The sequence below is a fragment of the Amphiprion ocellaris genome, chromosome 8, assembly GCF_022539595.1.
Source record: "Amphiprion ocellaris isolate individual 3 ecotype Okinawa chromosome 8, ASM2253959v1, whole genome shotgun sequence".
Classification (NCBI taxonomy): domain Eukaryota; kingdom Metazoa; phylum Chordata; class Actinopteri; family Pomacentridae; genus Amphiprion; species Amphiprion ocellaris.
This window is the reverse complement of record NC_072773.1, coordinates 35908166-35931509: the sequence shown is the minus strand read 5'-3', so window position 1 is coordinate 35931509 and position 23344 is coordinate 35908166. Positions and strand designations below refer to the sequence as shown.

Here is a 23344-nt window from a genome sequence, read left to right as displayed (position 1 = left end):
TTCCGAGAGGCTTGACCATAATCTCTTTCCTTTTCAAATCTAGCACTTATAAATCAACATGATCTGAACCCTCGAGAAACATTTTGCCACTGACCTGGAAAACATTTATGTACACTTTTTTTTTTGTAAAACTTGAATAAACAGCTGCATATTGTCACTTTAAGCTGGAATAAACCATTTTATTATGCCTGTATTTTAGGATAATGTCTTATGGAAACAATGACATATTCTGTACTGCAGAAATGCGTGCTGTACTGTAAAGCCATCAGTAGTCTTATATAGCACAGGATCATACGTTATACTGCATCATTTCACTAATGAAATCTTTGTTTTTCCATAGCTACTATATAATAACACTTAAATACACGTTCCTATACTTTGCCAATCTTATAATCAGGCATGTGAGATAAAACAAAGCATTACAGTAAACCCCATAAAAGCAATGAGCAATAACCAGGTCTCGCTCTCATTCTAATCCCTCCTGTTTAATGGCAGCAGAGGCATCCGAATAATCACAGGTTTCCTCACAATCCCTTTTCTGCTGGCTCATCATCTGTACCTTATGTCGTGTGCCAGTCAAACACTCCTTTGTTTCTTCTACACACAGAATAACTACTATGGTGTGAATTGTTCAGGCAGATAATATTAAAACTTTCCTTTCTGTGTATAAAATTTGGATGGTTTTCAAAATATTACCTGAGTAATTTTATGTAAAGACAGATCTGTTTGTAGATTCTCTCAAATTTGAAGTAACAGTATTTAGGGATGATCAGCCTGCTTTGATTTTAAATATATTCTTAGTGAAGTTATGAGAAACATTCCAAACTGTAAACTATTGGGACATCAGGGAGAATAAGGCAGGTTAGTGTGAATGGCTGTGGAGTTTCACATTAAACCAAACAGGTTGAAACAGGTTTCTGTCATATTTCATTTCACTGCAGAACTTTTCAGGTCAACCAAACTAATATTTTTTGTCCCTGTTTTCCTCTGTGTCGCAGTTTGTCTGAGAAAGCCGGAGAATGGGAGGAAGACAAAGGGGATGATGGACATATTTTAGGAGAGGACAGGGAGAGACTTTAGGTGCCAGAGGTGACAGCCATGAGTGTGTTGCTAAGACCACAGGAAGAAAGAGACAGAGGAAGAAAAGCAGCGGGTCAAAGACCACCGCTCTAATGTCCAGAGGGGGATCTTCTTACATCACTGAGGGCTGAGTAAAGGAGCCCACCATGCATGGTTAGTCCTAGCAAACACAGCCGCCGAGGACCGCACTTTATCACACAGAGACCCTCACAGGCCTGATCGCGCACCACACACACACACACACACACACACACACACACACACACACACACACACACACACACACACACACACACACACACAGTGAAGGAAGCGCAGTTTGTCTCTTGTTTCTCTTGTTTCAGGGAGGTCAACTGTGTGACAGTCGGGGGTGGCACCTTTTTAGGCAGCAGACTTCTCATCGGGTCATGACAAATCACACAGCTCCCGTTTCACCTGTCTCTCACCACCGTCACATCACAAGGTAGCTGCATGTTTTCTGTTCATTAGCTTTGGGAAATTCATATGTAAATTCCCTGCGTTAAGTTTCCTATGACTACTACTGCTGAGATTTTGTGAACCATTGTGTGTATCATATTTTCAGTACACATATATGCGCAATGTTGTTTCTGTTTTAAGCTTATTTTTTACCATGTGTATGGGATTTAAGCATATGAAAGTTAAAAACACCTACCAGTGATCAAGTAGTTGCTGCTATAAAAATAACGGGCACAAATAAAGTATCACACAGAAATTAACACTGACAAGAAATTAACCACTGCCTGTTCTAAAGATTTGTGTTATCAATCAATATATGATTCAAAACTTCCTAGATTACATTACACAAAAATTGCATAAACCTGGATAACCTGAAAACATTACTTCTCAAACTGATAACTGTTAAACCATGTCCTTTAAAACTCAAAATAATTCATTTTTTGATAGATAACGATAAACACACACAGGTCAAAATGTTTTCAAAAAGTTGCCAAAGACAGACAAGCTTCCTGCGCTGCCTCCCCGACACACACATCACACAGATATGACTAAAAGCATTGAGTAGTGGACAGTGTGAATCACTGATTCATGCATCGCTTTCGCCTGCACACTGCACGCCTGCACATGTGCTGACTTGCATGAGATAAAGTGTCTTTGTGCGCATGTTTATGTGTGTGTGTGTGTGTGTGTGTGTGTGTGTGTGTGTGTGTGTGTGTGTGTGTGTGTGTGTGTGTGTGTGCAAGGGAGTTACTTAGAAAGAAAAAGAGAGCCGGAAAGAGAGAAAGAAAAAAGATGCACTGAAGCGCAGACACACATTGCACGTCAAAGCCACAAAAGTGTGTGTACTCACGGTCCATGTGGCAGACTTGGCGGTGCTGGACTGCTGGAAGGACACCTGGAAGGCGTGCGGCCCGGGGTAGTCGGTGTTGGAAGGGATGGCCGGGGCAGGCGACAGGCCCTCAAAGGTGGAGTTGGGCTGGGAGTAGGGCGAGGGGGTGGGCACGGCCGATGAAGAGGCGTTTTCAGAGCTGTAGGGGCTGGCGGACGTCGCTCGGCTCCCCAGGCTCTCCATGCTGCTGCTCAGCAAGTTGTACTGGGACTGGGGAGAAACGAAGAGGGAAGAGAGTGAAGGAGGCGAAGAGGGAGGGAGGAGAGAGACGGAGGGAGGACACAGGTAGAGGTGCCAGAGAGAGACAGGGGCTAGGAGGCTTAAAGGGAGGTCGGATTACACCGGGAAGAGTGTGTGTGATGCTGCACATGCTGCGTGCATGTGTACCTGTCTAATGTAGGAGTCCATGATCGATGCTGGACACATTTTTTATGATTTATACATGAAAAGCGACAATCAACAAGTGCAGGGACACAGACTTGTGCGTGTTTGTGTGAGTGAATGAGGGTAAGTGAGTGGCAGTTGCAGTGAGGTCCCACAGTAGCTTCCTTGGGGCTACGTGAGGCAGGTTGTAAAACACAAGCGTAATCTGTGCTCTGCCTAATTGCCTGCCATTCCGTTTTTTTCCCCCTTCTTCTCTGGAGTGTTTGAGAAGAGGGACAATTTGATGCCGTGACACACTTGTCAAAGTTAGGATTTTCTGCGAGGCCTGGCAGTTGCACACAAACGTAAAAGCTACACTAGAAAGAAAATTTATTTTATGATTGTCTGCTACACTGTGTGACTTTTAACACAGAAAAATCAAAAACACACACACACACACACACAGCCAACCAAGTCCACCTGTCTACATTCTGCCCATCAACACCAACAGTTATTTTCTCTGAACAACGCTGAGATGACACCAGTTCATTCAGACTGAATGAGACAAGCTCGAATAATCTCTAATGTAACAACATCCATCCTTCTATCCATCCATTTTCTATACCGCTTATTAGGGTCACGGGGGGTTGGAGCCTATCCCATGTGACTTAGGGGACACCCTGGACAGGTCACTAGTCTATCACAGGGCTACATATAGAGACAAACAATCCCACTCGCATTCACACCTACAGACAATTTAGAGTTACCAATTAACCTCAACATATTTTTGGACTGTGGGAGGAAGCCGGAGTACTCAGTGAAAACCCACACATGCACATGGAGAACATGCAAACTCTCATGAAAGATCCTGGGAAGGCCGGGACACGAACCGGAGATCTTCTAGCTGCAAGGTGAAAGTGCTAACCACCCATGTAAAAACATGTATTTCCAAATTTATCCCTGAATAACTGCCATCTGTTTCAAATAACTACCACTGATGACACACTGACATAGCCGCTGTAACGCACGCACACATTCAGCAACCCAAAGAGCAGACAATAAACAAAGTCTTTACCTTCTTCTTCACGTAGTACATCCTCTAGTGCTTAGGTCTCATTTGTCAAATCTTCATTCAGTCAAACATCCAAACGCAGCAGCAAAGCAAAGAGAGTGCAGGACCATTGCCTAACCGCAGAGTTCAAACAAGGTGTTCATCAGTGGACACGCCACACACTCTCACATGCAGACCCCAGCGCTGCCCGGACAGAAAGGTGAGGGACTGGTGTGGAGACAGAGAAACGACAGACTGAGACGAGGGGAGAGGAGCACAGACGGAAAGGAGGGATGGGAACCCAAAAAATGGTACGACATTCTAATTATGGCATGCCCAGACATAGGCGGCAATGCTGGGGCGCATGTACACACACGCTCCGAAACACCTTGTGAAGGCCTGCACTAAGTAAACACTGTCTGGTTTGACACAGGCAGCGAGATAGAGAGAGAGAAAGGCAAGAAGGAAAACAGATGAAAGAACAAGAGTTCAAGGGTCAGATCGTCCCACCACTCGGTATTGTTCATCTATACATTAAATCAGCAGTTGGGGCTGGACATCCTTAAAAACAGACTCTTCAAAAGTTTGGAAGCCTTGAAATAAATAATTCAAATATTCACATCAATATTCCGAAAAACTGGTTTATTTAAACTGGAGATTTTATGGATCTTTTGAACCCAAACTAAGGAGTTTCGTTTGCTTATGATCATCATCAGAACCAAAAGAACTGAAGATAGAAATATTAAATTTGTGCACACAAAACGTCAACTCCAAGTTTTATTAATCAGATTTGCTCACAGTTTGTTGGAAGAGCAATAATATTGGTTTGAAAAGATATTTTCAAATGTGACTAAAAGCAAAATTTACCTCAATATCCTCCTTAAAAAAGATCACTTTGATAATGTTCAGTGACTCCATTGGTAACAAATTAAATATGATTAAGGAAAACACATAAATCACATCCCTAGAAACACGTGCTTTTCATTCTCTTTGTAACTGTGAATGATGGAGAAACCAATTTTAAGTGGGAAATTTGTATGATCACACCTCATGTTCAGTTAGACAGGAGGTGCTGGAATTTCTCTTGTCCTTTTTGTTTTTTCTTGCAGTATTCATCGATACAACTCTGTCTAGTAAAACCCTAAAGCAGAGCACGGCATTACCTACTCTGTGTGTTTGACCTCAGATGCTCACGATGAACACAGACACAGAAATGTTGCACAAGGGTATGTAAACCTCATGTGTTTTTGTGACATGGTTAAACAGATGAAAGCAGAAGGCACAGGTCAATGTCCAGGACTTAATGCAAACCGTGTAGGTTAAATGAGGATCCACACATGCACAGTTCTGTGGATCCATATGTTCTAATCTAATTCATGCATATGCAGTACGGCATATCATACCAGATAGAGCAGGGTCCAGAACAAATTACGCTACGTACTTTCTAGACATGAATATCAAGTGTCTTAAATGTATAGAAATTAGCACATCTATAGCATTTGCTCAGATAAAGACGCCTTTGTTAGCATCAAAGCTGATGAGGTCTGTTGTTCGTTTTTTAATGAACGCTTCCCTCTGATTTCTCACTTTTTGTTACCTTTGAAATGTTCCTCTAACTCTTATTATCAAAGGGGCTTTACGGGCACAAGAGGAGCCCAGGTGTATGTGTCAACAACAGAAAACACTTAAAACACACACACACACACACACACACACAGTCACACACTCTCTCTCACACACACAGAGTCCCACAGACGTATGCATACACATCACAGGTGTGCTTGGTCTTAATACCTGAACTCAAACTGCAACAAGTTGAAACAGAGCCGAAACCTCCACTGCCACTGTGTGTGTGTGTGTGTGTGTGTGTGTGCGTGCGTGCGTGCGTGCGTGCGTGCGTGCGTGCGTGCGTGCGTGCGTGTGTGGTGTGTGTAACTGTTTACGCTTCCCATCTCAGCACAGCATCTGATGTCCCCTGTGGGCAGTTATCCTGGTAGCTGCCACTCAAAGTCAAGCTCTAAAGGCTAAAAAACATCCAGAAATGCAGATAAGCCAGCTGCAGCCACATTCACTTACCCAGATGAGTGAAACATAATAGGCTGAGGATGAGGAGAGTATCATCCTCCTAATGACCTGTTTTCACAGCCACTTATTACAATGAACTCTGTAGTTCTGTTAACCAGCATGGCCACTTTTATCTCAGTTAAAATCTCATTTTGTCACATGGCCCTGTTGAAATGGGTAAACAGCATGACCTAAATGTTAAAGCTGAGCTCCGTAAGTGACCGGCGTGGCATTGTATGAGAAGACAAGCATGTCTAAACGACGCCAGCTATGTTAAATGGAGGTGAGGACTAGGGGAGATTAAAATGTGCACTGATGTGTAAGAAGGTTGCCCCCTGCTGGGAAAATTTGGCAAAGTGCAGAAGCAAGAGTGGGATATGCCATTCATTTTTATATCAACTAGTAGAACATGTATTTTTAATGAATTTTCAGCAGAAAGTGATAACATCGTCATAAAGAAGTCTTAAATACTTAATAAATTCAATTGTCAATATATTAGAATTTAAAGAGCAAGCCTCTGCTTCATACTTCTCAATATGATCCTCCCTGTTAAATGAACAGTGATAAAACATATTTGATTTGCATATCTTGCTATAACGGGGCTGTTAAAATCTGCCTCACATTACCAGGATATGCATATCAAACAGTTCTGAGTCAGGAATACACAAATGCATCTATGGCCACGTATGAATGCACGACTCTCAAACTGCAGATTCACTGTTTCACCTGTTTAATTCCCACTAACTTGGAAAAACAAAGTGACTCAGTGTCGATCTTAAATCCAAGTAATACAATGACTCACCCACCACCAGAGTAAAGCAGTAAAATCCAAATTTCCAACATAGACAAGTGCAGAATAAGCCAGATTATAAACAATGTCCTTATATCCACTTACCACATCACATAGCATCTTAAGGTATTGGAAATATTAGATGCGTTTCTATGATGTGTCTCTGACTGGGCTCTCAGTACCAGCTGAGCTCTCCATGTCCAGGTGACCCCACAGTGCAGCAGGACATGATGGAGGACAGAAGAGACGTCCTGCCTCTATTCTCCTCCACCTGTTCCTCTTTGCTCTGACTGGGCCTTCTCTACTTGCATCCAACAACAAATCCTCGCTCCGCCTCCTTTTCTTTTTTTTTTTTCTGTCATGGCTATTCATTAATCAGTCGGGCAGGCTCAGGCTTGCCCACTTAAAGATTAGATCTGACCAATATTCCAGATTGGGAGGAAAAGGAAACATAGGTGTGGTTGTGGCTGATTTCTAATTTCAGATTTGAAAGACGGCGATGGACGAGGTGAGGAAGTGTGAGATGAACCGTATGCATCAGTGGGATTGTGCAAAAGCTGTCAATCCTGTGTCAGATGAGTGCTTCATTGATAAAAAAAAAACAACAACTTCACATTCTTTCTGTAGATTGTGAAGTTCAGTGGGTGCATACACCTCCATGCTTGTTAATGCACACACACAAACACACCGACCTACAGATGGCTCTTCACTGAGCTGCAAGGGGTCCAAGCCCTGGATTTAACGAGCCCTCCCCCAACACACACACACACACACACACACACACACACACACACACACACACACACACACACACACACACACACACACACACCCATCCAGCAGTCCCTACAGGCTGTTCAGCAGGGAGACAGAGAGAGGGAAAGAGCTGCAGAGGAGAGGGAAGCCACATAGGAGGGAATCTCCTCAGCACTGGAGGGAAAAAGTGGAAACTCATGCGTGTGTGTGTGTGTGTGTGTGTGTGTGTGTGTGTGTGTGTGTGTGTGTGTGTGTGTGTGTGTGTGTGTGTGTGTGTGTGTGTGTGTGCTCACAGATAAACAAACCAATCTGATACTGAGTAGAAAAACACTCCAGCTTCTCAAAAGAAAAGCCAAAAAATCGATCGCAACGTGCAGCACGAGCTCATTTTCTTACCATCACGTTGTCGTTCATATCTCTCATGTGGTAGACGTCCATGGACACCTCTGAAGTGTTGCAGCGGTTCCCCGGGGTGCTGGTAGAAGGCACTGGGTGCTCACCGGGCTGGGTGTTCGGGGGGAGCTCGAAGTAGGTGCTGTCTGGCTCCCTGTGAGGACACAACAGTACGGGCGCAATGGATGAGTTTTCAAAAATAATCCTAGCTTAAGTGTGTCTTTGTGTCACATAATGGAGCAACTGGTGCAAAGAAAGTCTTTTGTTAGATTTAGCAGGTTTTAGTGGCACAAAATTATTCATGTTTGACTCTGGGTTTTTGATTTTGTGTGTTCATCTGGTCAGTATTCAAAAAACATGGCTTTCCCATACATGCAACACAGACTGTTGGTGTTTAAATTAGAAACATTCCTACATTATTTTGTTCCTAAAATAGTCTGCTAGGTGATGACAGATTATGGGTTTTAAATAGAGAGATACTTTATTGAAGCTTTGTAGTCAAGAACCCACATCTGGCTCTGGGCATTGAACATTTCACAGAAGAACTAAAGATGCAATGTGCAAAATATACATCAAGGAATTGCTTGCTAATACATTTCTTGCTTTTTTTCATGAAACCATTGCGTAGTTCGAAAAACACGATGGAAAGTATGAGCAGGTGTTGTTGACACTCACAGGGAGCTCCACAGGTGCTCGAAGGTGCCTCCTTCTTCGGCTACAGTGGACTGGGACATCTTAAAGGACAGGTAGTCTGGTGAGGGGCAGATCACTCTGCAGAGCACACACAAAGATCTGAGATTATTTATCAATCTTACTTATTTAAAATGAGCAAGTAAAATGAAAATTAACAAGATAATTTAAGAATAAACGGTCTTATAACCTGTTTAAAAGCTCCAAACAAGTTCAAACACACTAATAATTCACATCTCATGATCATTTTAAAAAAATGAATGTTAAAAAAAAAAAGAGAGGAAGAACTTGAAAACACACACACACACACACATTCATCCAGGTGTGATCACACTAATGTAGTCCCAGCAAGGTGGCACAAGCTATCAGGGGGCCTGGACGTGCCCAGACCCGCCTGACTCATCACCGTTTCCCTCCGAAGGGAAGCTTCTCCTCCTCGCAGTCTGAACATCACATGCTCCGCCTCCGTCTCAAAATAACGCCTGCACTACAACCCCAAAATGTGTGCAGACCCTGTGAAGCTCCTACCAAAGCAAATAACAAGTCTGTACTGCTGATGGAACGGAGTACGCATGGGTTATTTAAGATCTGGGTATCCAAACCAGGCAGCTCCCACACTTTGCAAAACTGCTACTGCTTGTTAATGACAGAAAATCTGGTGTGGTGTTTTGACAGTGTGGTATTGAAAACGCAGAAACCTGCAAAAGCTACATCCGGGCATTACGGTCAAGATGGGGTTGAGTGAAAATATTCCGAGCTGTCAAACAAATCCGTGTTTGCAACAACTTTAGATAGAAGCTGAAACGCACTGCAGGCCTACCGCAAAAGCAGATAAAGTGGATATCTGGTGTTTCCCCTTGGCTTCCAGTTAGATAAGCTGGTGATCACATCCAACCCAAAATCCCGTCGCGCATATTTGGTCGCATTTAGTTGGTTAAATTCACAGTTGCGCACCACAGCGGCGTCACATCTCCTTAGTAACCCCTGTGCGCAAGAAAAACTGTGGCAAAGGTGCGCGCTGCAACAAATAAATAACCCTTATTAGTGATGATGCGGCTGCAGATGTGCAATAAGAATTCTGCAAAAAAAAGTCAATTGAAGTTCCATCTGTACAGTAATCTTATCTGTGCGTAGCCGGAGTCTTTTCACTTTGGTCTGCACTGAATCGATTGAAGTTACACAGTCCAGTAAACATCTGACGTGATGTCATGACAGCTGAACAAAGACTGTTTTTTCCTGATCTTGTGCTTGCCTAATAAACTTTTGCTTCATACCACATGATTCAAGGGACGTGACTTAAAAATCTGATTAAATACACGTCGGAGAGTCCTGCTTTACGCATAGTTGCGCACGCATAATTTGGCACCGCGGAGCCCCGTAGCAGCTGCAGGTTCCCGCTGTTCCCAAAGTGTCTGCCGCCGCAGAAAGCAGCTCCCACCTCGTCCCTCGTCAGATCCCAGATCAGCTCACATGTTTGCACAGGGGATCTGACGAGGTGTCGCTGCAGGACGAGCAGAGGAGCAGACAGCGGGCTGGACGCGCAGCTCTGCTCCGCACTTTGAGCTGCTTAATTGGGATTCCACCTGGACACAGAGCACCTTTTTCACTTAGGCTGCACCACAGGGAAGCAGCTTATTGTTTAACTCGTGTCATCTATAATACACTTCAAATTTTTTAATTTGCATTTTAGTTATAAGGGTGGAGAATTGTTCGCATTTTCAGGCACTGAGGAAAAACACAACACATATAATTGTGCCATAGGCCTTACGCAATCAAACACTGTCAAAGAAAATGCAGAAATATTGATATGTAGATCAAAGCATGTTTCTACATCATTTCAAAATGATTAAAACTGATCATTAATATTTGTACCAAAATCGTGTGGGACAGTTACCGATTGTGTAAAACATTTAATCAAACATTTATCTCTATTTATATATAGATTTATCCCCATTGGAATTCTCCTTATTATAATATTCTCTAATGATCCACGCCTGTGTTATTCCTATAAATCACGGCCTCTGCTGGTCCTTCTCATAAACCATCCTTTTAAATCTGACATGCAGTGATATTCACCTGTATTTTTGTGTCTCCACTCCCAGGTTACAGCACCCATGACAACACTCATACACGCACACACCACCTCCCCAAGGGCCACTTCATGCAAGAAAATAGACTACACAGTCCCAACTGAGGAGAAATTAATTTTAAAAATTGTTTTAGATTCGATCCTCCCCAGGCCTGAGAGAAATATTTCATATGAGGACTCAAAGGCTTCATGACGCAGCTTAATATTTGGGTGTCTCTCGCTATTTCTAGAAATCCAAACTGAAATTTACCAGTACATATAGAAATACCGAGCAGTAAAATAGTAGAAGTTAATCTAAAAGGCTCAGTCTTTTGTAAAAAAAAAAAGAAAACAAACAGAGCATATTTTAAAGCTATAAAAAGCTCTATAAGGGACTATTATTTGAAAAAAATAATCTAGAGACTATTTTCAATTTATAGTGAGTATTTATAAGGTGTGCGTTTTTAGTTTGCCTGGATAATTGAATTCGGTTTTTTTATAAGGCCTATTTTGTGTTTTATCCTACATATTTTATGTTTCTTAACAAACCAGGATCAGTTGCAAACTCTCATCGACAATAAATATTTTATTATAAGGACATTTTAAAATATGTGAAATGTAACGCAGACACTCTGACCAGCAACCGCTTTTTAAAACGCATTTTCTCATTTGTCACATTTTGCTAAACAAATAGCCACAAACCTGCCAGGCCTGTTGATGAGTGGAAAAAAACAAACGAGTGACACTATTTCTAGGCTGCTATATAAAACATAAATAGACGTACCTGAAGGTTATTCTTATTCCAATCCAAACTCCCAGATATTATGTTGCACCGAGCACCTGTCTGTTTATTATCGAACATGCCAAGAGAGTGACCCTCCATAAAAATAGCAGCAAAAGAGAGAAAAAACAACAAAATCGACCTAATTGAGTTATGATAACAGTGTCAGGAGATGATTGACTTTTCGGAGAAGTAGCAAAATTAACCACGAGGAAAAGGGAGGAAAGCTGATTTGCATGCTATTCAGAGAAGTGTGAGCTTTGCTGAGGAGACCGAGGAGGTGCTGGAGCGTTTTTTTTTGTTTTTTTTTTGCGCTTTGAGAAGCAGGGAGGCGGAAGCGCGGATTGTCCGCACACAAGCGGGAAACCTTTTTTCACCTCAGTAGAGAGAAAATGTTGGGTGATTCAAGAACGAATTAAAGTGTTGAGTCTTGAGGCTGCAGGATATGTTTCTGGGATCTTTACACCACCCTTAAAGTGATTAAAAATGAAAAGAACGGGAGAGAGTTTAGATTATGGAAAATATATCAGAATATTCCAAATATTCACCAAACTGCTGAATTCTAAACTAAATAACCTGTAATAATAAAAAAAACATTGACACCTACAGGTTTGTTGGAATTTGGTGCACACACGCACAATCTAACACACGCAGAACGCAAAACACACAGAAACTGCGTTTCCCGAGATGCAACGCGCTACACACAGACGCTGATTGGACAGCACCGGTGCGTCGTCATGATCCATACAAACAAAGTCCCAGCAGTTGGATACAGGACAGTGTTTGCACCCCGAAGACAGTCATGAGGAGAAAAACCGCCCTCTGAATGGCTTGTGGGACTTTTCGAGTTTCTCATTTAATCGACACAAACGGCACAATTGACGTTAGCAGTAAGTGTTGCCTTTGATAGTGGAGTTTTTGACGGGTTGCTAACGTCGCCTGCTAAGTTGCTGGTAGCTTTGTATGCTAGCGGTGAACCCAGTGAAGGCTAGCCGAGCATCTAAGTTTACCGTTAGCATGTAGTGCTCGCTTTTCCGTGTCCACTGGTTAAATATATTGAATTTAAGAGACGAACTGTTAATGGAGGCTTTATTTTGCTCCAGTTGCTTATTAAAATTGCGAGTCAGCTCGCTAGGCTAACTTAAGTTGGCTACTTGTTGCTAATTTTCTCTGTTGACGTTTTGCTGTCAGACTAAATGCAGATAAGTAATTTCCATACATAATAACTTGTGTTATGAGAGAACAAACTGTTTCTGTGTCAGTTTAATCAATATACCTACTGTGTGAAACGTGGTTATTTGGTGGGCATATGGCCCCATCAAGTGTTAGTATTTGAAAACTACATAAGGTTGGAAGAGCCATAGGCAAGAAAATGAATTTTTCTTTTGTTTTAGTGCAAAAAAGTACATTCTGAAAATGCTGACATTTAAGAAATTATCTTTCCACAAAACATTATGAACAGCTTAAGAAAAATAAGTTCAATTTCAACAACATTTTGATCAAAACTACAAAAATCAGACAAAAGAAGACAAACAACAAAAGCAAGACAAAGTATTACAAAAATGAGACACTAAACGACAAAAGCAAGAAACAAAGTGAGGATAAATTAGACGGTCAACCTGAAACAAAAAAAGAGACAAAAAATTGGACAAAAAGTTGCGAAGCAGCAAAAAAATTGACAAACCAAACAAGCGAGACAAAAAAAGACACAAAACGACAGAAATGAAACAATAAATGACAGAAATGCACAAACAAGACAAAAAATGACTGGTTGATGAAATGGTTAGTATATACTCTGAAATGCTTGCTGCACAATACTATAAAAATACTTCTGATTTTAAAATATATAAAAATATTAAATGTATTAAAGGTCAATATACAGTTTTTACACATTTTGAGACACCTTGATTTAAAGTGACAAGTAGTAAGAGAACAGTTGTGTAAAACTACATAAGGTGCATAACATTTTACAATCACATTGGTCCTAATGTGATCCTGACAGAGACTCCCCCCTGACCACTCAGTTTAGGGTTTAGTCTTTTAAGAAATGAAATTATGTATATCTTTTTTTTTTTAACTGTAATAAGAACAGCATTTTTTTTTCTCGTATAGGAACAGTTGTGATTGCAAGATGAATTTCTCTGAAGTCTTCAAGCAAACCAACCAACTTTGTAAAGTTTCCCCAGATGGAAAGTATTTGGTAAGTGTTTTCTTTGTAATGTCATGCTTGATTTACATAATGCAGCAGAAATATTACTCTGTTCCCAAGAATAAAAATGAAGGCGGTTTTGTTGTTTTTTTTCTGCCTGACTTTTCTTCTCTGTTGCACTCCTCAGGCTACCTGTGTGCAGTACAGGCTGGTGGTGCGAGATGTGAGCACCTTGCAGATCTTGCAGCTGTACACATGCCTGGACCAAGTATCTCACATGGAGTGGTCTTCTGACTCTCTGTTTATTCTCTGTGCTATGTACAACAGAGGACTGGTGCAGGTAGGTTATGAAAAGAAGACTCAGCATGTGGTGTAAAAGCAGGTGATCAGTCTGCCCATTTAAGACTTAATGGTAGTACAATTGATTCTCCTTTTGAAAAACATTTTATGAAGTCTTGTCTTCATAGAGTATAATTCTAAATTTGATACTGAAGGAAGCAGTGCTGTCTGGATTTTATTTGTGCTGAATTTATGGCATTAAAGTATTAAAAAACAATTGTTCACAGTGCCAATAATCCACCAAAATCCCCCCCAATTGAGAAATTCTATAATAAAATACAAAAATAATAAATGTTCTGCAGCTTAACTATTAGTGTTGTAAGTTTGAGTAAGTTTTGTGTAGCTACTTCAGATACGAGAGTCACAAAACTTCCATTTTGTTTCCTTTTTTAAAAATGGTCAAGTTATTAAAATCTTTCTCAACATCTTGAACAGCACGTTGCTATGCTGTAGAGCCACTTGGATTGAGAAAAATGTCAAATCATAAATGTGTCTTCAAGGTTTTTCAAGCTTTAGACTTTGTTCTATATGAATAAATCTCACAGGGTACTTAAGTGTGGGTACTCCTTTCAGTTGACATTCAAATGAAATTCAGCATTTAACGCAGCAATATAGGGGAAATTAAGTGTTTCAACACAAGCAGTTATCATTCATTTACATTAATTTATGTTGCCTGAATACATTCACCATATGTCATTTCATTTAATCTAGAGCCATGCTGTGTATTTCGCCTGTCTTTTTTTTTTATCAACGGGTCCTGTTTATTTTAGAAGGTTCAAATATATAAAAATAGTCCTATTCATTCTTATTTATTTAAAAGATGTCCTACTTTTGAATCATTTTAAATCTCTCTTTAAAAAGAAATGAATGCTAAATTGCAGTAATTGTTACTACAGTGTTGACAAGTTTCCCATACTTGTGTAATTTCAGTTTCATGTGCAACATAATGCAAATGGCTTACCTTTGAAACGGTATCCAGCGCCAGTCTTTCATGGTTTCTGATTCTTGAGTGTTTCTTACTGTTTGAAATTAAATTGAGGATGATACAGGACGAGTATGAAGGATGTCATCAATACTGGCTGATTGCTGTCCTTCCGTCACTCTCCCTCTTCTCTGTCTTGTTCTTCAGGTGTGGTCTCTCGAACAGCCAGACTGGCACTGTAAGATTGATGAGGGCTCAATAGGACTAGTCTCCTCACGCTGGAGTCCAGACGGACGTCACATTCTCAACACCACTGAGTTCCATGTAAGTGTGAAGTTGGTTTGTGCATGTGTGCGTGCATTCATGCACATGGAAGTGTGTTTATACATGCTTGTCTGGTTTCAACTGTTGCTGGCCCGTAAGGAAGGGGGTCCTGAAAATAGCCAGACACCAGAGCCTTTCTTGACTGCCCCTACATCCCCCCTCCCACCCCCACCTGCGGCATGTATTCAGCCTGATTTCATAGCTCCCCTCCTGTTAGCGTCCTGTCATACATGGGTCTCAAGTACCTCTGGAGCATGGGTGCAATGTATATCTGCCCTTCCGATGTAGGTCTGGTATTTTCTTTGGCAGCGAGTCCTTTTAATGATGTTTTACTGCTCATAAAAATATCACAATTGTAAACAGTGAAGGAAAAACGATAAAAACACCCAAACCATAAAAACAGTGATATAAAGATATAGTGAGGCAACAAGTCAACAAGTCTGTCAAAGTCTAAATAGTATGTTTTTAATTTTTTGAAAAAACTAATTATTTAGCCTGACTGAACTGCTCAGTGTAGATTGTGCCATAAATCTACTATTATTAAATAAAATGGTCAAATTTGGTCACGTGTCTTTCATTCTGTGAAAGCTGTAGTTGCTGTGATGTGATATAAAACCCTAGATCACACTGAAGTAGTAAGAAAAAAAAAGTAAGAGTAGTAAAAGTAAAAGTAGTTTCCACACAAGAAAAATGGATGATATAACTTCTTATATTCTTATTTTGAACAGAAATTTTGATAAAAGTTCACTCCTCACTGTATAGCCACCATAAAGTTATGCAATAGGAGATTTGAACTTTAACTTGATCTGAGTTGGGGCCTCATTTATAACTGTCATGTACCCAAAAGTGGGGCCCGAAACAGGTGTAGGCAGCTTCCTATGGAAAAGTTGGGATTTTATAAGACAAACTTAATGGAAACAGACATTTTGAACATTTTGATATCTGAAGCACAAGTTTTCTTAATGACGCTTATTTACATTACATTTTACTTCATAAAACCAACTCTTCATTAACATATTCATGCCAGTTGTGGTTTATAGTGTTTGTACTTGTAGTAAGACACCAATTATTCCATAAGCACCTGTCCATTTTATAAGACAGGCAAACTAACATCACAAAACCATTTACATCTGTTATTTATTGTTGAGCCGTTACTTATAATCCATTTGCAGCTGACTGCAGTGATTCCATCTGCCTTATCACCACATTCACAGTCCTAAATAGTGCAAAGCAGCCCACACTCCTGTGCAGTCAGTTGACAAATGCATCATAGTGCTGCTGAAAAGAAAGGATGATGCCAAGGTACATTAATTTCGGTGGCAACATCTGATAGCCGAGCTCATATTTCCATGATTTTCATCCAGAATTACTGTATTGACTTTGACATCAGCCGTATTTATTTGTAAGTTTGAGATATGTAAACCAGAGTACATCAACATTAGTAGAAGGTATCAGTTTTAATACTACTGTGCATTTGTCACCAAGGGCAATTTTACATTAATTTCATACTGCATTTGGATAAAGGTGAATAATATGAATACACCATGCTAGCTGCAAAACATTCTGAACCTTCTCCACCCACCTTATCCACCTCAACTCCTCTCCACACATCTCTCCTCCATCTGCACTCATATCGACTATAAAAATCTGGGAGGCTCTTGTGCAGTGAAGTTTTGGATTTAAATACACTGTTCAGTCGTTGCCAGATGTTGACTGAGTGTGGTTTCATCACACATGTACGTATTAACAGACAACCATTAGCAGCGTTGTGCTTCTTGGCATCAACTTCCACTGTGTCTAATTTCAGGAACTGTCAGATTTTCATTGTTTGTTGAATCGGCCGTGCAGCCAGCAGTCATGTAGCTGTCGTCTTCCACATGCGGCTCAGCATTCATGCTTTTGCACTGACTAATTATCTCTTGTTGTGGCAGTGTAGTGGCCAGAATATCAGGCTTGTTCTCATGTGCATACTTGAAATTTGATGATGTGATTTATGTTTATAATTGGATGAAGAAGCGTGTGTGTACAGTTTTATGAATGAGATTATTTTTGGTGCGCACCATTTCTGTCCTTTGCTTGCATATAAACTTTTGTTATGGGTCGTACTCACAGTTATGAGGCCACTCGACTGGTGCTGTTTTTGGCCCTCGTGTCAATGTGTGTCATAAATCAGTTTACATATTTAAACTCCATCTCTGGATTTTCGAGGCTGATGCAGATATTTGAGAGTTAAAAAAAATAAAATTCATATTGATCGATCAGCCAGTACTCATTTTTACCTAAACCATTTTTTAAAGGTAAATGTAACACGTTTCATATTCTTAGTTCAATTCACAATATCAAAATCAGTTAAAAGTGGGTTTGAAACTTACATTATCCATTATTTTACAATTACGTCACAAATGGATAATGGTGTCTCATTGCTAATATTAGGGTTCTTGCCTCAGAATTACATTTTTGGACAAAAATTTTAAAAATATGCAATATTCAAATTGGTCATTTCTTTGTTTTGCATTTCTGGTTGGATGACACCATTACCATTTCGGGCCAAGCAGTGCGGTTGCGTTACATATATAGTACATCTGACCAAGCAATAATTTATTGACTGGCCTATTTTGGGACAGTTAGAAGACGTATGTAAACATTACTAACAGACCGAAGCTTCAGGTTAATGTATTCTTATAGTTGTGCAGATTAAACATAGAAGCAGCCTTAAAATACCTTTTTGAGTGTGCCTTTCTCCCCACCCTTCTGCAACCGACCCAGAGGGTGTATAATGTTATAGTCAATATATTGTCTCTCGCATTTTATTAATGTCTAACACTTAGAGAGATAAAGTATTGCATGGTCAGATGCGCTATACAGTAGGCTACATAATGAGGGGCTTGGATGGCTGTAAGAGGCTACCTAGACACAAATGGTACATTCCAACAGCAAGTGGAAAATGATAATATTGAGTAATTTTAGATTATTATAATTGAAAAAATAATTATTAAGCAACAACCCAAATGTGAACAATTATAAAATAAATAGAGAAAAAATGGATAATTTGGAAGGTAATCAAAAAATATGGATAATAAAAGTTTGAGACACTTTTTTCTTTGAGTCATTATGAAGATACAAATTGGAGGAGCCTCAAAATGTTACACAGACCGATAATTTGTATTGGTATAAAAAAAGAAATCTCTGACCATAATATATGCTGAGGGCTACATTTTATGGTTAGCAAACTATAAAATGTAGACATTGTTAATAAGTGATTATGATATTGACATAGCATGTGTCTATGATAAACACATAATTGCAGACACTAGAATAGGCATTAATACAAATATAAAAAAGATTGTTTTAGTGCACAGATGAGTGAAGAGCCCAGACTCTAATCTTGTGTCACATGAAATGTCAGAGTAGGTCATGTCTGGCTGTACTAGTTAGAGTTTTTCCTCCAGTTTATTTCAGTGAAATAGAATTATGACTCTGTTGTAGGTGAGACTACTGGAAATTCTTTTACACTCACTTCCTTTGACATAGCAAGGGTTCATCTACATATCTGCTACCAGAATGATTTCATTCCATTACTTTAAATATTTGAGATTAATATGATGTTGAAAGTACTGTATAAGTTGCAGTTCACGCAGCTCAGGATAGTTGGGAGATGTTCGGTGTAATTTATGCAAGTCTGCAATCAGACTAATAAAGATGTCTTTGGAGCTTTTCTTTGCCTCACAATTCCTGTTTTAAATTCACCCCATACTAAGCATATGTTGTCAGGGGTGAAAAGATATGGCAGCTACCCTCTGGCCATGTGGAATATGACGGAGGCACCGTGGTGGGCCACATCTGTCATGCTGAACCTGACTCCAGGAATCATTTGACAGGTGTTGTGGCCTAACATACTACTGTGTCTGGTCTGGAGAACGGGTGCAGGGAGTGCAAGATGTCTGTGGAATGACTGCTTTGTGTCTGTCTGAATCGACCAAAAAAAGGAACAGGATGGAAAAGAATGCAGTTTCTTTATTAAGGAGACATGGCATCTGCACAGAGCGGTACAGCTGAAGTCGTAGTCAGAGTGTGAATTAACTTTTAGTCATCTTGAGACAGTTTCAAATAATCAGTGTTAAAAGTACTTATTTTACAAAACGTTTTTATGTCGACACAATTTGTTTTTCTTTAGCATATCTTAAAAAGTGGACTACTATATTTTTTTGTTAATGCTTTGGAGTGATAATCTAATAAAGCAAGTGGTTTAATTACTTTGGGCATGAAACAGTGTACATTTTATTAACCTGTATTAATTTAGAATTTAATACGTGGATTATAATAAAATTACATGGTGGTTGCATTCCAATACCAGTGTTATCTGTAAGCACCTCTTCAGACTTTTTGTAGGACTTGTTTCACCCACTTTTAAGGTAGCCATTGCTTTCTGGATATATTTTAAACTCACCGAGAATTGAAAGTTTCTTAGAACTTCATTAACAAAAGTCTAAACTTTAAGTTACAGTGGTAATGGTAAATTGTAAATAAATTGATGAATGCATAGTTGAATTCTGCTCAGGCTAACCACTCCAAATTAATATTTCTAGTAAACAACTCTGAGAAAACACTGTGGGGCATTTGGGCAGTAGATACCATACCTCAATATTATTAATATAAATTATTATTTCTTGTTAAACTTCTGAAATATCACAGTAGGGATATTTTTTCTGGATAACTTTTGTTTTACCTTTCAGTACTTTTGCAGTCCCTTGCAATACTATTTCCATAATCTTGCAATTCCTTTTCATTCCCTTAGATCATCTTTTGCGTAACTTTTGCTTTCCCTCACACTAAGCTTTGCATTTCTTCTGTCACCTATAAACCGGAGTGTTGGTCCATTCCAGTTGTAGTACACAGCCTTACTGTGGAAAGCAGAGATGATGTGATACTTTACATGATGCGTTTAGTGCTCATTACTAATTTTAAAAGGCCGATCTCAGACAGGACACGGCCACTGCTGTGAGCACAGCTGCTGCTGCTCTGCACGGCTCTGACAGGTGGAGCTGTGGCTGGATATGATTATTGTTCAGACTTTGACTGCTGCTGTGGTTACTGTGTCATGTCTTCACTGTCGTGGCCAGATTGTTTTAAAGCCACATCTATTTTTTTATGGTTTACCAGCCTTGGCTTTGTATGTGGGTTCACATCTCAACAGCTCTTATCAGTGCTTTTGTGGATTCAAAAACCTGCAGTTATTCGCTTCTCTTAAATACAAGTGAGAAGTTTTATTCAGCTTGCTGAGCATCCTTTTGCGGTTTGAGATTGCAAAACAAAATTAACAGGAAAAGTAGTCACTTGTTATGACATTGCCAAGGAGCCCAGTGAACTTACCTTCACCCTAGCCCAAGATTTCATTAAGGCTGTGCCAGGCGGGTGTTCATGTCAGGCTTAAATTTCAGCCTCACTCATAAACAGCCTGCTATATTAACTTGTTTAGGGACAGCTGCCTGTGGTGTGGATCATGCCTCTGTGTATGTGTTTGTCTGTCTATGTGTCAGTAAATCTGCTTAGTTGGCTGTGCGTGTGTGTGGTTGTCTTTGTTTTATTTAACTACAGCGTGATTCTCTTCAGATACATCTGTAATGAAGGCACATTACAATTTATGAGCTCACAACTGACACGGCAGTAGGAAAATGACAGCATATTGGCCTCTGGTGCTCATGGAGGTTTTAAGTTTAGCCCCATACAGACTAGAAAGGAGCATCCATTTCCTGCCAGCTAGAAATGCTGTGAAAGGATGAGAGATACGTCAGTTTTCAGCTGCTTTGTTTTAGTTAAAGCACAGCTGTCATAGAGTTAACAGAAAGTCACATTGCTGAAACCAAGCCCATGTATTGTGAGACTTTTACGCAAGTTGCCTCCGATTCGAATTCCAATCATTTATCTTAGGACCTTGCAAAATGCCACTCACACATCTACGATAATCCTCCTTTACCAACTGAGGGGTGATGAACTGAGTGTGGAAAAACTCCAGCCAAGGACATTGCTGAGCTTGACTTCTCTAATGGTTTTTGCATTGTTGGGATCGGATTAGCTAGCATTCTTGGCTGGTGCAGCTGGAGCCTTGCTAACGTGTAGCATTGTTGGCATCAACGCTACTGGCCTGTAAACTGTAAATGTAGACAGCTGATGCACTGCAGCATGGGACAATAGCTCGTCCGTCCCCTATGTGAGGCTGCGAGCGGCTCCAGTTCCTTGGTAGAATCATGAGGCTGTAACAGGAGGAATAGGCTATATTGGTTTGAGATGGCTTTATATGTGGAATGCCTACAGGCTAATCCTCTGCTGACAGATAGGCCTATATGGCATCAAATGCACTTGCCCATTCTCTCACACTCGGCTCGGTGCGCAACAGGAATGGCTGATGGATATGTTTTATTCCAGGTTGCTGTCAGTAAGTGTAGTCTCCAACTGATGGTGGTTATCATATTGCCCACAGGCTGTCCTGCTGGGAATGTTTCCTAATTCTGTGGTTTTATTGTTTTGAATACTTGCTAATAGATACTAAATGGATGTATAGAGGTGTAGTGACTGAAATTTGCCCCATTTTGTTCTACCTGGCTATAACATGCCAACTGAAGTTTATTTGCAGTGCTCTTAATTACAGTCCCAAAGGGCCTTTCAACCAAATTAAGAAACATTATTTCAATTTGTAGACCCCCAGCACGATTTAGAAAATCTTCAAAAGTGTGAAGGAACCTTAGGAAGCATCTCCTAATGAGTAATACTAAAACAAATTAGATGTACTTGTCTGTAATTACAGCTGGTACTGATTACCATCTATAGTTATGCTAACCCCAGCACTCCAAAACCCAACTATGATGAATAAACAGCAGCTGTTGTAGTAGAGATTTGGCTTCTCACACCACCCTAAAGTCATAATCCCCCCATCCCCAAGCCGCTGCTCACCTTTGGTGGGCATACTTCATCTAAAGGGTAGCTTTACCAACTAAGGACCTTCTTGCGTACTACCCCACACGGTGAAGCATTTCCCACCTATCTCCTTCATGCTACACGTCCTCCAGCCAGTTTAAAGTTACACTGCCTTCGGGTCTTGATCTCCCTGCATCCCCTATGTGGTGGGTTCAAGGCATCCAAGAAGTGTAAAGTGTGTTTGTGTTTGAACAGTGTTGGTATCAGTTGCCATGGCACCATGTTTGAGGGGATGTCCAGAAAGTGCGTGGTCAAATGTTATTACAGGGACTACACAGCTGGATGTGTTGACCAAGTAGGAGGGTCGGCACTTTTAGCCCATTTAGGTGACAGACTGGGCTCAGGTCAAATGTCTGTCTGGATACTATGATGAAAGCCTTGTCACTTCAGTAGTGTCAGCTCTGCGCATTCTTAGACGCTTGAAGTAATCAGTCATTATTGTTATTACTTCTGTCCAGAATATGTGACTGTGACGTTGTTAGTTGGTTATTGGAATAGAAATGATGTTATGATGATGGTAAAGTGCCATTGTGAGCCAAGTCTGTGGTTTCGAATATAATATAGTGGCTAAAATTGCAGTTCGTAATTTGTGTTCAACCTGTCATTTCTGTTAAGGCGACTATAACACTTCAAGTAAAGCTGGGTGACATAAGCTAAATAAATTAACTTTAATAAATTCATATGGTGGATAGACAAGTCTTTTTTTGTCTCTGCAAAAACTTCAGACAAAACATGACTTAAAAATATTTTTCTTCCTCCAGTACTGGTACAACACAAACAAGGTTAACATTCTTTTTCATAATGCATATTATATTATTTCCCACATTGCAGCCTAATATAAGCTGTTTAATTACTGCAGTCACAGTGTTAAAGAGATGAGTGAACCACACAAGAAAAATCTTGCAGTCCTCAACTGCAGAGCTACTTTAAGTCACAATACAAAACACTAGAACATGAACACTGATGGTATAATGTATGTATATCATATCATAGTCAGACATGAATCTGGATTCTACACATACTGTAGATTTCCCTGTAGTACCTCTGAGTAACATTCATTATGCTACTCAGAACTGTATTGTATTTCTCTATATTCACTCTCGGCCTGTTATTCTTAACAGTGGGATTGTATAAATGACTCACTCATGTGATACCAAAACACACGGTCGGCTACTATATTCTAATATTCTATAACAGTGTCTGCCTTTTTCTTCAAGGCCAAGATACCACATATCA

The 23344-nt window shown here is 40.2% G+C and overlaps 2 protein-coding genes across 8 annotated transcripts in view; one reads left to right on the top strand and one right to left on the bottom strand.

Annotated features, from left to right (window-relative positions):
• Window positions 1-15132, bottom strand: part of tp73 (tumor protein p73) — a 30772-nt gene extending 15640 nt beyond the window's left edge. Inside the window, exons 1-4 of one of the 5 annotated variants that reach the window (XM_035948453.2) lie at window positions 14852-15132; window positions 8539-8634; window positions 7867-8017; window positions 2408-2656 (exon numbers count right to left, since the gene is read on the bottom strand). In XM_035948453.2, the coding sequence (XP_035804346.1) occupies window positions 2408-2656; window positions 7867-8017; window positions 8539-8634; window positions 14852-14883 (528 nt within the window). In that variant the 5' untranslated portion in view covers window positions 14884-15132. Of the gene's footprint in view, window positions 1-2407; window positions 2657-3884; window positions 4144-7866; window positions 8018-8538; window positions 8635-11405; window positions 11583-14851 lie in introns of those variants that run through there. The other 4 variants (XM_023270883.3, XM_035948454.2, XM_035948455.2 and 1 more) reach the window with 4 other exon arrangements.
• The window catches only part of wrap73 (WD repeat containing, antisense to TP73), a 41454-nt gene continuing 19187 nt past the window's right edge, over window positions 1078-23344 (top strand). For 2 of the 3 annotated variants that reach the window (XM_055012710.1, XM_035948457.2), the window contains exons 1-5: window positions 1078-1233; window positions 1425-1543; window positions 13515-13602; window positions 13739-13891; window positions 15020-15136. In XM_055012710.1, the coding sequence (XP_054868685.1) occupies window positions 1231-1233; window positions 1425-1543; window positions 13515-13602; window positions 13739-13891; window positions 15020-15136 (480 nt within the window). In that variant the 5' untranslated portion in view covers window positions 1078-1230. Of the gene's footprint in view, window positions 1234-1424; window positions 1544-12134; window positions 12293-13514; window positions 13603-13738; window positions 13892-15019; window positions 15137-23344 lie in introns of those variants that run through there. The other variant, XM_023270885.3, reaches the window with a different exon arrangement.